This window comes from Tachyglossus aculeatus, chromosome 26 (assembly GCF_015852505.1).
Source record: "Tachyglossus aculeatus isolate mTacAcu1 chromosome 26, mTacAcu1.pri, whole genome shotgun sequence".
NCBI classification, from domain to species: Eukaryota; Metazoa; Chordata; class Mammalia; order Monotremata; family Tachyglossidae; genus Tachyglossus; species Tachyglossus aculeatus.
In genome coordinates, this window is record NC_052091.1 from 42,145 (window position 1) to 56,893 (window position 14,749).

A 14,749-nucleotide genomic window follows, 5' to 3' on the forward strand; every position below is an offset into this window, starting at 1 on the left:
AGGGGCTGCCAGGGGAGGGCAGGGCAGCCACCCAAGGCCCCGGGGATCAGGACTACTTGGAAGAAGTGGGGAGCCATAGCACTGCCCACCGTGACCGTCCCCCTCTGGGCGCCTTCTCGGGCGGGAGTTGGCCCAAGGCTGGCGGTTCGACCTTGGCATTGTCCTCGACTCGCTCTCATACCACCCTCGTGTAGTCAATCGGTACAGTGTAACCTTCACAACACCACAAGGGGTGGCCCCTTCCTCTCTCTTCTCCCTTTAAGTTGCCACCACTCTGGTCCAAGCACTTGCCTGATCCCACCATGATTTACTTATTTATATTAATTTATTTATTTATATTGACTTCTGTCTTCCCCTCCACACTGGAAATTCCTCGTGAGCAGGGAACGTGTCTGCCATCTCTATTACATTATACTCTCCCAAGCACTTAGCACAGTGCTGTGCACACATTAAGCCCTCAAAAAATACCACTGATTAATCCCACCTCGACAACTCTATCGGCCGCCTCATTGGCCGCCCTGCCTCCATCCTGTACGAGTGGGGGGTGCTCCCACCCAAACCCCTCAGGCATGGGGAGGGATGGGGAGGACACTGGATGGGAGCCCGGAGGGGGGACACCCACTGAGACCCTGCAAGGCACCGGGGGGATGCGGGAGGCTGGGGGGGGGGGGGGGGGGGGGGCGGGAAGGGGGGCTCCCGCTCAGACCCTGCAGGCACCGAGATGAGGAGGACCCTGGGTGGCGGGGGGGGGGGTAGGGGTAGGGGCGGGTGTCCCGCCCAGACCCTGCAGGTACCAGGGAAATGGGGGACCTTGGGCGGGGACGGAAGAGGACAGGGAGGCTCGGAGCGAACGGGGGTTGTGAGAAAGCTCTTTACTAGCGGAACAGCCCGAAGAGGCACCACCGCCTGCAGACCCTTCAGCCAGGCTGGGGGAGGATGGGGAGGGGGGCTGGGAGGAGGGAGGAGGGAGGGGGGAGGGCACCCGGCCCCGCCCCGCCCGCTGTCTTTGGTACAATAAATAGAAAAGAGACTAGGCAGGGGGACTCCAGCCGGCAGCCTCCCCCCTCTCCCCCGACTCCAGCGCAGTGCAGGCGGTCCCCCGTCGGGGTAGCAGCAATTCCAGTTGGGGGCGAGCCCGGGGGGGCCCCGTGGGGGGACGGGGGCGTATGGCTTCGGGGGCCCCAGGGCAGGGGATCAGGAACTGGCAGCCGTGCTCTGGGGGACCCCTCGGAGGCCGAGCCCGTGAGGCAGGCCCGGCTCTTCGGAGGCCAGCGGCCGCGGCCCCCTCCCCCGCGGGGCGACCCCCCCGGCGGTCCGAGTCCGGAAGGCAGAGCCGGGCAGGAGAGGCGGGCCCGGGCCGGGACCCAGGGCCAGAGGACAGCAGTCTGCTGAAGGAGCAGGAGCAGGAGCAGGAGCGGGAGCGGGAGCCGGGGCAGGAGCCGGAGGAGGCGGTGGCGGGGCCGAGGCCGGGGCCGAGCCCGAGGCCGGGCCTTCCTCCATCAGGACGGGCGGCGGCGGCGGCGGCGAACTCCGGGGCGGGTAGGCGGGGCGGGCCGCAGGATGGAAGGAGGGTGGAGCGGGAGGAGGCTTGTGGGGCAGCCGCTGAGGGCCGCCCTCGGCTCCGCTCCCGGTCCCCGACGTGTCCCCCCCGGCCCAGTGGGGGAGATGGGACTGCACGACGGGAGGTGGAGCCTGCAGGAGACAAGAGAGAGGAAGGGGCGCGTTGGGTCCAAGCCGCGAGGCCGGCCCCGGCACACCCCTCGGTCCCCCAGTACCCGCCCCGCCACCGGCCAGTTGGCCCACTGGTCCCCCAGCCCGCCGCCGGGCCCCAGTTACCTGGGGGCTGGGCATGTCGCAATCGGTGGAGAGGGAGCCGGGCCCCCCGCGGTAGCGCTGGCTGTAGCGGTAGCTGCGGTTCCCATTGGAGGAGCCACTCGAGCCACCTGGATTGGGGACGGAGAACGAGTGAGGGGGCGAAGGAGCGTAGGGCGGCCCCGCGCCTTTCCATTACGGACCCGCCGGTGGCGTTGAGCTGGGAGCAAGTTGGGAACCGGCTGAGAGCCGCTCGGGCCCACGCTGGTTCACCGGGAGGCAAGTGGGGCCGGGGATCCATCCTCCTGGGCAAGGCTGACGGGGGGGGGGGCACTACAGCTACAGGGGAGCTAATGGCAACACTCCGAAATCGCCGTTCAGTGAGGGCCTTGTCTGGATGAGGGAGAGGGCTGCAATGAGAAGAGCCTCCCTCCTGCCGCCCGCCGAGGCCTCGTCCCGTGTCTCCTACCGGCCCAGCAGCAGCCTGAGGGCAGGGCCCTGGCCCATCCGTAGCGGAGGCCCCTGCAAGTGCCACCGGGCCCCGACCCCACGAGCCGCCCGGGCCCGAGCCACTCGTGCCCCTTCCCCCCTCTCCCCCGTCCCGTCCCCACATCCCTCCAGCTGCCCTCCTCCTCCCAGCCCTCCCAACCCCCACCGGCCACCCCCCCCCCCCCCCGTCCCCCCGGCCCCGTACCCGAGCTGGAGACGGAGCTGGTGGTGCTGGAGGAGTGGGAGGTGTCGGGGGCGGGGGAGGTGGAGGTGGAGGCGCGCCCGGCCCTGGCGGGCGGGGGCGGGGGGGCCGGTGTTGGTGGCCTCGTCGGCGGTGCGGGGGCGGAAGAAACCGTGCTGCAGGGCCCCCAGCGGGCTGATGCGAGCGGCGGGCTGGTACTCCAGCATGCGCAGCACCAGGTCCTGGAACTTGAGGTAGTCGGCGGGGCTGTGTCCGGGCTCCCCGGCCCGCCGGCCCCCGGGGCCGCCCGAGTCCACCCCCAGCACCTCCTGCAGCCGCCGCTTGCCCGGACCCCGGTACTCCTGACAACACAGCAGCGGTGGCAGCAGCTCAGTCGGGGGAAGTGGGGAGCGGGCAGGGGCCCGATGGAAGGGGAGGCCGGGCGGGGGTGGGGAGAGGAGGAAAGGGAAGGCGAGGCGGGGCGGCGGCGGCGGGGGGGGGGGGGGGGGGGGGGCGGGGGGCGGTACGGGACGGGACGAGAGGGGGCAGGAAGGAAAGGGAGGCGCCGTGGGCTGAGAGAATGAGAATGCAGCCTTCCCCATCCCCACCTTCCTGAGGTCCTTGCCCCTGCGCAGAGTCCAGCTCCCGTCCGGCAGCCGGTCAAAGTATTTCCGGGCCTTGGGAGCCTGGTCCAGCATGGGCGCAGGGGGCAGCCCCAGCACCTCCACGATCCGGTTCATCTGGTCCACCTGGACCGGTCAGAGGACCCCGTAAGGGTCAGCGGGCCCCCCTTCCCGGTATGCCCACTCCTCGACCCCCGCGTCCACCTCCCCTCTTCCAGTCCGTCCCAGCTACGGGTCCTCTAAGCCAAACCCCCATCCCCCTTTGGCCGAGCCACCTTCCCTGCCCCACACCTCGTTGGAACCGCTGAAGAGGGGCTCGCCTGTGTGCATCTCCACGAGGATGCAGCCCAGAGACCACATGTCGATGGCCAGGTCGTAGGGCGCGCCCAGCAGGACCTCCGGAGAGCGGTAGAAGCGGCTCTGGATGTACTGGTAGATCTGGGGGATGGAGGGGCCGGGGGACGAGGGGCTGAGCACGGCCCCTTCTCTGGGGGGCCTCTCCAAGCTCCAGTCGCCAGCTCTGCCCTGGCTCCCGGCCTCCTGCCTCACCTGCTCTTTTTGCCCCGGCCACCGGCCTCGCCCGCCCAGACCCGTCATCCGGCCCTCGGCCCCGCGGCACCCACCGGCCTTCCCCGCCTAGACCCACCGCCCCCACATCATCCACCCTCCCGGCGGCCGCGGCCGTCACCGGCCACCCCCCTTCCCCGCAGTCCCGTCGTCACCATCGCCACCCCCACCACCCACCCTTACCCGCTGCCCAAGCTGGCAGGAACTGCCAAAGTCCACAATCTTGATAGCACTGCGCTTGGGGTTGCAGAGCAGAATGTTCTCGGGCTTCAGGTCGCAGTGGATGATGCTGAGCTCGGGCGTGGCCAGGAAGAGCAGGGCCGTGCACAGCTGCTGCGCCAGCTTGCGTGTCAGGCTGAGGGACACCCCGCGGAAGTGGGTGTTGCGCAGGAGGTCGTACAGGTTGTAGGACAGCAGCTCAAACACCAGGCACAGGTGGCTCCGGAACATGAAGTGACGCTTCAGATGCACTGGGGGACCGTGGACGAGGGTCACGGGGGTGGAGCCCCGAGGCGGGTGGGGCCGGGAGGGCAAACACACAAGGTGGCTCTAAGCCGCGGGGTCGTGGAGAGGGATTTCGCGAAGGAGTCACAGGATGGGGCCCCAGGTTGGACCCACGATGTGGAGAAACAGGGTGGGGTAACAGAGTAGGGGCATAAGGCGGCCCCCCGGGGCCGGACCGTGGCGAATGGACCATAGGGCAGGGACACGGGGAGGAATCACAGGGCCACAGGGCAAGCTCACGGGGCAGGGCCACGAGGGAGAGACACAAGATGGCACCCCAGGGTGAGAATACCGGGCAAGGCCCAAAGGGCAAGGACACAAGGCGGGGGCTAAAGGACGGGACCACAGATCATGGGACGGAGCCACGGGGTATGATCTTGGGGCAGGGTCGGGGGTCAGAGTCGCACTCCATGTCTGTTCCCTTGGGGCCCTGGCCAGTTCAGCCTCCTGCTCACCAATGTAGTACTTCATCTCAGTGTCGTGCTGGTTCATGAGCTCCAGTAGCCGCAGCTCAATCTGGGCCTGGTTCAAAAACGCCTTCTTGTTCTTGATGATCTTGATAGCCACCAGCTCCTGGGTCTGGTGATCGTAGGCCTTGACCACCTGGGGAGCAGGGCGGGGGGTGGGAGGGGGAGACTGGGGTGAGCGCCTCCCCCTAGGCTGCGGCAACACAACGGGGGCCTCGGCCAGGAGTCCTGGCCCTGAGGGGGGCATGGGGGATGCGCGGGGGGGTGTGAGCGCTTTAGCCTGCATCCCCAGCATGGCCTCCACCCGGCTCAGGGCAACAAGCAGCTCCTTCGCCCCAACGAGCTTCAGGGTGCCCACAGTGAGGTCTCAACGGCCGAGGAAGTGGAGGGTAGGCAGGGTTGGGCAGTATAGGGTGTGGCAGGCCACGGCAGGGCAGACCCGACCTAACAGCTTCTTCCCCTGGAGCTCTAACCCAGACGGACGTAACGTCGGCCCCTGCACGGTCAGTGGCCCCCAGAGATACCGGGTATCGTAGGTGGGAGGGGGGCCCCGGGTCTGAGCACAGGGCCCTTGTCCCGAGCCAGCCAGTCCACCACCAGTCCGCCACCCCCGCACCTGTCCGAAGGAGCCTTTCCCGATGAGCGAGTCAATCTCGTATCTCTCCAGCCAACGCTCCCCACTGCGAACTATGTAGTCGTGGTTGTCGTCGTCGTAACCGCGGTTCAACACCTTCCGCTCCTTCTTGGTGCTGGAGTCTTCGGGGGGGCCTTGCTGAGCACGCCGCTTCTTCTTCGCATAATACACCTGGGGTCGGACCGACCGGGACACGGTCAGAAAGGGGCTGGCAGCGTGGATGGGCCGACTGAGACGTGGCCGGAGTGGGGGAACAGATGAGCTAACCGGGAAGAGTCAGAGCGGGGACGGGCCGACCGGGACACGGTCAGAGGGGAGAAAGACCGACCGGGATACAGTGAGAAGAGGGGGCGGATGGACCGGGACGCAGTGTGGGGGGGGACAGATAGGAGGGCAGAAAGGGATAGGTTCGGGGGGACGAAGGGTGGACGGACTGTGATTCGATCGGAGTTACGCAACCCAACTCCAAGCCGTCTTGTTCGCCCCGCGCCCCGACCACCTCCCGCTCACCTCGTTGATGTGCTTGTACGTCTTGATGAGGTCCACGGACAACCTGCGCAGGGGGGCCGACGTCGCATCCCGGAACGACAGTGGGAGTCGCCGAGGCAGCAGCTGAACATCCGGCAGCCCCTGCGGGAAGGTGGGGGAGGGAGGGAACTGAGCTGGGGGGGGTCACCGAGAGCTCAAACCCTCCTCCCCCATTTGAGGAACCCAATCACCCCCACCCCTCGGTCAGAACAAGAGCAACCGTGGAAGGTAAGCAGCAGCAGAACCTATGGGGCAAGGTGTCTGGGAGGTGGCACAGGTGAGCCGGGGAAGAGGGTACGGGACCTGAGGGGCATCGAGGGTGGGGTATACAACTGGGGGATTGGGAAGTGGGGAGAGGGGAGTGGGGTGCTGGGGGAGAGGAATACAGAGCAGGGGAAGGGGAAAGACGGGGTGGGGGGGGTGTTCAGGCAGAGGTGTCCCGGTACCTGCGGAAGCTGGCGCCCGCCGGAGAAAGGCCCATGGCCTGGGGGTGCGGCCATGGCCAGGTCAGAGAGGCAGGGAGCAGCGGGGCCCTCGGAGGAAGGCGGGTGGCCGGGAGTCGCCTTGCATCCTGACGGGAGCCTCGGGCTGCGGGGGCAGTGGCGGCTCCCTGAGGGCGGGGGGAGGGGGGGCGGTGAGAGGGCAGCAGGTGGGCAGTGGGCGCACGGTGGGCAGCGGGCCCGCGGGGCTAGAGGCAGGAAGCCAGCCGGCGGCGTGGGGACCCGAGGGCCTGCTCGGGGCACGAACAGCTGCCCGGAGGCTGAGGAGCGAGGGGAGACCATAGGGAACCCCCAAGGGCTGGTGGGTGGCAAAGGGCGCCAGAGGTGCCGGGGCGGGGGGGGGAGGGGTGGTTCAGGGAGGTGGACAAGTCAGCGAGAGGAACATATTTTCAGAGGGACGGAAGGACAGACGGGCCGGCCCACCCGCCCTCCCAATTTCCTTGAGGTCCCCCACTCCCGCCGGGTCCTACCCACCGCCTGGAGGCCTGCAGGGGGCCCAGGAGGGCACCGGGGGCCAACGGCATCCGGGGAGAAGGCCCGGGGAGGCCGGCCCCGGCCGCCCACAGCCCCCCACGGCCCCCCTGCCCCCACGCCCAGGGCCGCCCGCCTGGCTGACAGCGGCAGCCGGCGACGGACGGGGTCAGCTGAGGTCGGGGCGGCAACTGGGCTGGAGGCGGGGGGAGCGGGGGGGGAGACGTTAACCCCCGGGCCGCCAGGCTGGCCCAGGGCAGGAGCGGGCCGATGCGGCGCCGCCGCCGCCGCCGCCGCCGCCGGGTCCCCAAGTTGGGCCGGGCCGGGTCGGGACGCGTCGCCCGGCTGGGGGGAAACGACTTTCCGCGCGGGCCCCGGAGCCCCGGCCCAGCAGGAGGCGGCGGCGTTGGGGGGCCATGGTGGGAAGGCGCGGGACGCTCCCCGCAGGCCTCACTGAGCCCCGCCTGCCCCTCGGTGGCCCGGCCCGGTCCGGTCCGGTCCGGTCCGGGGGGCGGGGAGGCCCCCATCCCTCCCCTCCAACCCCCCCCATCCCTCCCCTCCAACCCCCCCCATCCCCAAAAGCCGACACGGCCCACGGGACGACGGCAACATGACCCCTGTCATGGCAACAGCGTTGCCATTGGCCGATAGGAGCTCAAGCCCCAGCCAATAGGGAAAGGAAGCCGCTGTTACTAAGCGACGGGGATGCGGTTGGTGGGGGGCACCCAGGACTTTTGCCCAAACAAAGAGCGGGAGAGCGGAGCGGCGCGGCGCGGCCCGGCCCGGCCCGGCCCGGCCCGGCCCGGCCCGGCACGCAGGGGGCGGGGCGGGCCGGGGCGGGCCGGGGCGGGCCGGGCCGGGGGGCAGGCGGCGCGCCCCAAATACCCTCCGCCTTCCCCTGAGCCCCAGCCGGCCCCTTCCCGGAACCGCTATATAAATAGCCGCGGCCCGGCCCCGGCCCCGCCCCCCGACCCCAGGTCCCCCGGGACTGCGAGCTCCCTCCCTCCCTCCCTCCCTCCTAAGGCCCCTTTGCCCCTCCGGCCCCTCCACTCAAGGCCGGTTCCCCCTGACCCCGGCCGCCCCCTTTCCCACGCCCCTCTAACGAACAGCCCGGCGCCGCGGACCGCTACGGAAGGACTGGAAGGAGAGAGGTGGGGGGCGGGGGCGGAGGGAAGCGGTGTCCCGGGACGCTTCCGAAGGGCGGGGGCGGCTCGTGAGGCCGCGGGGGGGAAGGGTCCGGCCCGGGCGCCCAGCGGCCGTTACCTCCGGTTGCTCAGCGAGCCGAGTTCCCGCTGGCGGCGGCGGCGGTTGGGGCGGGCTGGGCGGCGCGGCCCAGGGCCCCAATTACCCAGTAATGCAACCAGCAAGATGGCGACCACAACAAACAGGCCCTCGCCCCGCCCCCGGCCCCGGCTCCCCCGTCCCCCCCCCCCGTCCCCCCCGTCCCCCGGCACGTGACACGGGAGCCGCCGGGCCGGGCGGCCACCGCCATGCCGGGACACCGGCCCCACCCCGCCCCAGCTCCCGACCCCGCCTCAGGGGAAACGCAAGCGCCCTGCTGCTTTTGGCTTTTAATAGAAAATAGACGGTTCGGTGTGGCTCTACACGATGTACAAAGATCGACAAAGAATCAGTCCTGGGGATGGCGGAGGGGGCGCCTCGTCGGGCGCACCCCCTCCCCTCCCTGAGGCAGGTGGAGAACGGCGGAAGGCGGGGCTGGGGGGCCCGTGGTCAGTCCTGTCCAGCTACTTCTGTTTGGGGGGCGGCCTGGAAGGGAGGGGAGGGGAGGGGGAGAGACAATGAGGACGTTAACCCAACCCTGTCATCTTCTCACCGCCACCGCGCACCCCTCCCCCGCCCCCGGCCCACCCACTCCCACGCCGCCCCAGGGCCCACCCGCCCTCGGCTTCGACGCACCGATAAATGCCCACCACCACAGCATGATCCCTCTCGTAGGGCTCTAGGGTGAGCTGCTCCTGAGGCTTCATGTTCTCCTGCTGCATCTTCTTGACCTCTGAGGCGAACACGGCTTCGGGGGCCGCGGTGGAGTCGATGCAGTTGGCCTAGGGAGGAAAGGCGGGAACCTTGGAAATCGGGCCGCGAGGAGCCCCGTCCCCGTGCCTCCGGTCCCCGTACCTAAGCCCCGGGCCCCGGCACAACCAGGATTGGGCGAGAAGCTCGGGTCCCCGACCTGTGGCCCCTGTCCAACCTCACCTTGATGGAAATGACAAAGTGACCACCATTGCGCAGGAAGTTGTGGGCATTCAGGGCCACGATGCGGGACTGGTCCGGCTGGGCCACATCAGCGAAGATCACATCCACCATTCCTAGGTGGGGCCAATCAATCATCGTATTTTTTATGGTATCTGTTAAGCATTTACTATGTGCCAGGCACTAAGTAAATACAAAGTACTCAGGTTTGCACCCAGTCCATGTCCCACGTGGGGCTCATAGTTTTAATCCCCATTTTACACATAAGGTAGCTGAGGCACAGAGAAATGAAGCAACTCACCCAAGGTCACACAGCAGACAAGTGGCGGAGTTGGGACTAGAACCCAGGTCCTTCTAACTCCCAGGCCCGTATTCTATCCACTAGACCATGCTGCTTCTCACGGAATGCTTAAATGTGTGCAAAGCACTGTACTGAGAGCTTGGAAGAGTACAATACTACAAGGAGTCTAGAGGAGGAGATGGACATTTAAAAAAACTATGGACATGTACCTAAGTACTCTGGGACTGAGAATGGGGTGAGTACCAAGTGCTTAAAGGGTTTGGATCCAAGTGCAAGAGCGACACAGAAGGGAGAGGGAGGAGGGAGGAAGTAAGAGTAGATACTCTCTCAGTAGTACTGACTGAGCCCCTACCAGCTTTGAACAGAGTGCTTAAGAGACTCCATGGGAAATAGTATTCACAATCCCTGCCCACAATGTTACGAGGGGAAATAGACATTGAAAAATATTACATTATTTTCTGTCCCCACCCCTTCCTCAGAGTGTAAACTCCCCGATGGTAGGAAACATGTCACTTTGATATTCAATACTTCCCAAGCACCTAGCATGGTGCACCATACTAAGTGGACACAAAGGCTGCTGCTGCTACTACTACGAAGCGAAGAGGAGGAAGAGGGAGTACGACAAGAAGCAGCGTGGCTCAGTGGAAAAAGCACAGGCTTTGGAGTCAGAAGTCATGGGTTCAAATCCCGGCTCTGGCAATTGTCAGCTGTGTGACTTTGGGCAAGTCAATTTCTCTGTGCCTCAGTTACCTCATCTGTAAAATGGGCATTAAGACTGTGAGCCCCCCGTGGGACAACCTTATTACCTTGTAACCTCCCCAGCGCTTAGAACAGTGCTTTGCACATAGTAAGCGCTTAATAAATGCCATCATTATTATTATTATGAAAGAGTTGGAACCTAATTGGACATGTAAGATATTTATACAAGTGCTACACAGGAGATTGAGGATGCTGAAGTGGGTGAGGGAGCAGGCAGGTGGGCACCAGTTGTCTCCCCTTCAAACCAATCCCAACACCATCATCAGTAGTGTTTACTATAGACCAGTCTGCAGAATGTTGTAACACAGCATTAGACAAAACAGCAGAAACAACACTCTCACTCTCTCTCTCTCTCTCTCCACTCTCTTCCCTGATCCACAAGAGTTTATGTCCGCGGCGGGGGGCAGGCAAACAAGAAATATTTGCCAAAGCAGGAGCAGGAAGGACAAGGAGATCACAGGAAGCAGTACAAGTATGTCATGAGGAAGAGCCAAAATGCTCCCGGTGACGAGTCCCACCAGTCCTCCCTCCACCTGCCGCACATGCCCCGCGCAACCTCCGTGCCAGCTCACCGATGAGCATGCGGTACTTGTGGGGATGCCGTGCATCCTCGATGACGGGGATGATGTTAGTCCGTTTCTTCGCCACATTGATGAGGTCCCGGCCGGAGCGGTGGGAGAACTCGACTGCGTACACCAGCCCGTCCTGGGGAGGGAGGTCACCCATTAGGCCCAGGTGCCGGGTTTCCGGGGGCTGACTTCAGGGGCCCCCCCCACACCTGGCCCCAGACTCTCCGCTACACGGGCCTTCGCCGGCAATGGGGACCAGGGAGCAGAAGCCCAGAATGAGCAGACAAAATGACGATTCTAAGTCAGGGCTGGGGGGCTGGGAGCCACCTGAGCTCGGCTCTCAAGCTGGGCTGGGCAGGGCGTGTGGAGCAGGATGAGGATGATCGGCCCCTCCAATCGACCGAGGGAATTCGCTAAGCATTTACCGAGTGCAGGGCAACATACTAAACCCCAGTGAGAGCACGATTCCCCACCGCCCCCTCAATGAATTTATAGTCTAGGAGGGGACCAAAGTCCCAGAGGCAAAGCCCACTCACCGGCCCCACGATGTCCGAGACGTGGGAGACTGTGGTGCCTGAGGCCGCCCCTAGGTACAGCACCTTGGCCCCGGGCTTGATGTGGATCTGGTCGATACCCCCCCAGGATGGCAGCAGCCAGTTTGGAGCGGAAGGGGTTCCAGGCCCGGTATTCCAGCTTGACTTCCCCATCCTGCAGCGAGAAAGGAGACTGAGGTCTATGGCCTTCTTCATGCCTCCCTCCCATTCCTCCCCCACCCCCCACGGCCCAGGAACTTATCTGGCCCTCCCGGCCACACCGCAGGCCCCTCTCCTCCAGGGTACAGATTTTCGCTCACAGCCAACTGCTGTGCCTTGGCATGGGAGGGGTAGAAAGGCCAAGAACATAGGCGGCTGGTCTCCTACCTCCACAGAGATCCTCTTCTCCCCATATACAGACTCCCCTGGGACCATGTTCTTGGTGACCAGGGCATCTTCCTTTCCCCGACAGATGAAGACTCCTTTGGATCAGAAGAGGTGACGTCAGTCCGGGACTCCGGCGCCCCCTTCCCTGGCCCTGGCCCTGGCCCTGGCCCTGCCCCGGGCCCCATTCGCCCCTCGCGGGTACCTTCGTGGCGATGTGGCTCCACAGTCACTTTCTTGCCACCCTGAAAGCCTCCACGGCCCCCCCGACCTCGGCCCCGGGGGGTCCCCCGGCCTCTACCACCGGGGGACTGGAAGCCACCACCTGCGGGAAGAGAGGTTTGAGGGTGTAAGAGGGCACGGGGTACAGGGGTTGGGATGTCAGAGAAGGGAGTCAAGAATGGGGACAGAGATAGTTAATTCCCTACCCTATGGCCACTTTTCATTCACTCATTCAACTGTACTTATTAAACGGTTACTGTGCATAAAGCACTGTACTAAGAGCTTGGGAAAGTACAATACAACAATAAAGAGTGACAATCCCTGCCCAAAACGAGCTCAAAGTTTGGGGGTCGAGGGGTGGGGGGGAGGGAGACAGACAGTATAAATAAAATTACAGATATACACATAAGGGTTGGGGCGGGGGGGGGGGCGGGGGCGGACACTTCACCACCTTCCCTTCACCCAACTTGGAGATCCGTACCCTGTACTGCCCCCACACCTCCGGTTGCAGTTGGGCCCTGATTTTCACACCATCTTTTCCCAGCTACCTGCGGGTTGACTTTAAGGCCTGTCTCCCCCACTAGACCGTACGATCCCCGCAGGCATGGATCGTGTCTACTAACTACTGTACGTACTTTCCCAAGCCCTTTATTTCGGGGTCCTGCACCGAGCAAAACCTCGGTAAATCAATCAATCAATTGTATTTACTGAGCGCTTACTGTGTGCAGTGCACTGTACTAAGCGCTTGGGAAGTACAAGTTGGCAACATATAGAGACAGTCCCTACCCAACAGTGGGTTCACAGTCTAAAAGTCTAAAAGTCAAGTGTATCTACTGTGTGCTGTGCGCTAAACTGAGCATTTGGAGGAGCCAATGTAACAGACACACTCCCAGCCCACAACAGCTTACATTCTAGGAGAGAAGACAAAAGTTAATGTTAACAGAAGTTAAGAGAAGCAGCGTGGCTCAGTGGAAAGAGCCCGGGCTTTGGGGTCAGAGGTCATGGGTTCAAATCCCAGCTCCGCCAACTGTCAGCTGTGTGACTTTGGGCAAATCACTTCACTTCTCTGGGCCTCAGTTACCTCATCTGTAAAATGGGGATTAAGACCGTGAGCCCCACGTGGGACAACCTGATTACCTTGTATCTACCCCAGCGCTTAGAACAGTGCTTTGCACGTAGCAAGCGCTTAATAAATGCCATCATTATGATGATTGTTATAAAAAAGTGAGTGATAGCTACGGATGTAACCGCTGGGCGCGGGGGGCTGGGGAAGGCAACACGAGTGTGGCCCCGGGGCTGCGGTGCTCGTCCACCCCCATCAATCAATCGTATTTATTGAGCGCTTACTGTGTGCAGAGCACTGTACTAGGCGCTTGGGAAGTATAAGTTGGCAACATATAGAGACAGTCCCTACCCAACAGTGGGCTCACAGTCTAGAAGGCCAGTTCCGACTCACCTCGGCCTCCCCGGAAGCCTCCTCCTCCTCGACCACCTCGATCTCCGAAGCCCCCGCGGCCTCCGCGACTGCTGAAGCCTCCGCGGCCTCCGCGGCCCCTGAAGCCCCCGCGGTCCCCGAAGCCTCCGCGGCCTCCGCGGTCCCCGAAGCCTCCGCGGCCTCCACGGTCCCCGAAGCCTCCGCGGTCCCCACCGCCGCCGCGGCCTCCTCCACGGGGACTAAACCCTGAGGAGAAAAAAATCAATCAATCAATCGTATTTATTGAGCGCTTACTGCGTGCAGAGCACTGGACTAAGCGCTTGGGAAGTCCAAGTTGGCAACATATAGAGACAGTCCCTACCCAACAGTGGGCTCACAGTCTAGAAGGGGGAGACAGAGAACAAAACCAAACATACTAACAAAATAAAATGAATAGATATGTACAAGTAAAATAAATAGAGTAATAAATATGTACAAACATATATACAGGTGCTGTGGGGAAGGGAAGGAGGTAAGATGGGGGGATGGAGAGGGGGACGAGGAGGAGGAGAGGAATGAAGGGGCTCAGTCTGGGAAGGCCTCCTGGAGGAGGTGAGCTCTCAGTAGGGCCTTGAAGGGAGGAAGAGAGCTAGCTTGGCGGATGGGCAGAGGGACTGGGGGCATTCCAGGCCCGGGGGAGGACGTGGGCCGGGGGTCGATGGCGGGACAGGCGAGAACGAGGCCTAACGGTGAGGAGATTAGCGGTGGCAGAGGAGCGGAGGGTGCGGGCTGGGCTGGAGAAGGACAGAAGGGAGGGGAGGTAGGAGGGGGCGAGAAGAAAGAGAGAGAAAGAGGCAGGGAGGGAAAGTGCGGACAGAAGAGCCGGAGAACCGGGAATGCCCCCCCCCCCCCCCTCCCCGCCACCGCATCCCGACCGCGGGATGTTTCAATCAATCAATCAAAATCAATCAATCGTATTTATTGAGCGCTTACTGTGTGCAGAGCACTGTACCAAGCGCTTGGGAAGTACAAGTCGGCAACATCTAGAGACAGTCCCTACCCAACAGAGGGCTCACAGTCTAAAAGGGGGAGATGGAGAACAAAACCAAACATACTAACAAAATACAATAAACAGAATAGACATGTACCAGTAAAATAAATAAATAGAGTAATAAATGTGTACGAACATATATACATATATACACAGCCCCCGGCCCGTCCGGCTCACCTGGCCTCATGGCGCGAGCCGCGGCGCGGGGATGGGATCCGGCCACACGCGGAATACACCACGCGCCGAACCTCCCAGCGGCCTCTGGCGGCGGCGCAGGCGCAGGCGCAGTCCAAAGCTCCGCCTGCTGGCCTGGCGAGGAAGGCTGGGAAATGTAGTCCTCTAGCCCCGCGAGGCCTGGTCCCCTTCAAGCCGGGGAGGAGGAGGAGGAGGAGGAGCAGCTTCCGGCTGCCTGGGCCCGTCGCCATTGGCTCGCAGGGGGCGATGGGAAATGTAGTTTGCGGGCCGTTGGCCGTTCCCGTTTTACTAGGGCTTAACAAGGTGCGAAAGTTTGACGTCAATCAATCAATCG

The 14,749-nt window shown here is 63.7% G+C and overlaps 2 protein-coding genes across 2 annotated transcripts; both read right to left on the reverse strand.

Annotated features, from left to right (window-relative positions):
- Window positions 1-1,104: 1,104 nt before the first annotated feature.
- DYRK1B (dual specificity tyrosine phosphorylation regulated kinase 1B) lies at window positions 1,105-6,844 on the reverse strand. The gene is given in 12 exon segments (XM_038767111.1): window positions 1,105-1,692; window positions 1,837-1,943; window positions 2,507-2,588; window positions 2,590-2,844; window positions 3,091-3,231; window positions 3,397-3,543; window positions 3,856-4,142; window positions 4,632-4,779; window positions 5,260-5,448; window positions 5,788-5,907; window positions 6,252-6,393; window positions 6,780-6,844. Coding segments are annotated over 12 exon segments (2,166 nt in total). The 5' UTR covers window positions 6,830-6,844; the 3' UTR covers window positions 1,105-1,194.
- Window positions 6,845-8,332: 1,488 nt separating this feature from the next.
- On the reverse strand, window positions 8,333-14,477 carry FBL (fibrillarin). The gene is given in 10 exon segments (XM_038767197.1): window positions 8,333-8,543; window positions 8,694-8,839; window positions 8,991-9,103; window positions 10,620-10,752; window positions 11,153-11,254; window positions 11,256-11,324; window positions 11,537-11,631; window positions 11,739-11,858; window positions 13,212-13,436; window positions 14,398-14,477. Coding segments are annotated over 10 exon segments (1,035 nt in total). The 5' UTR covers window positions 14,408-14,477; the 3' UTR covers window positions 8,333-8,521.
- Between the last annotated feature and the right edge of the window lie 272 nt (window positions 14,478-14,749).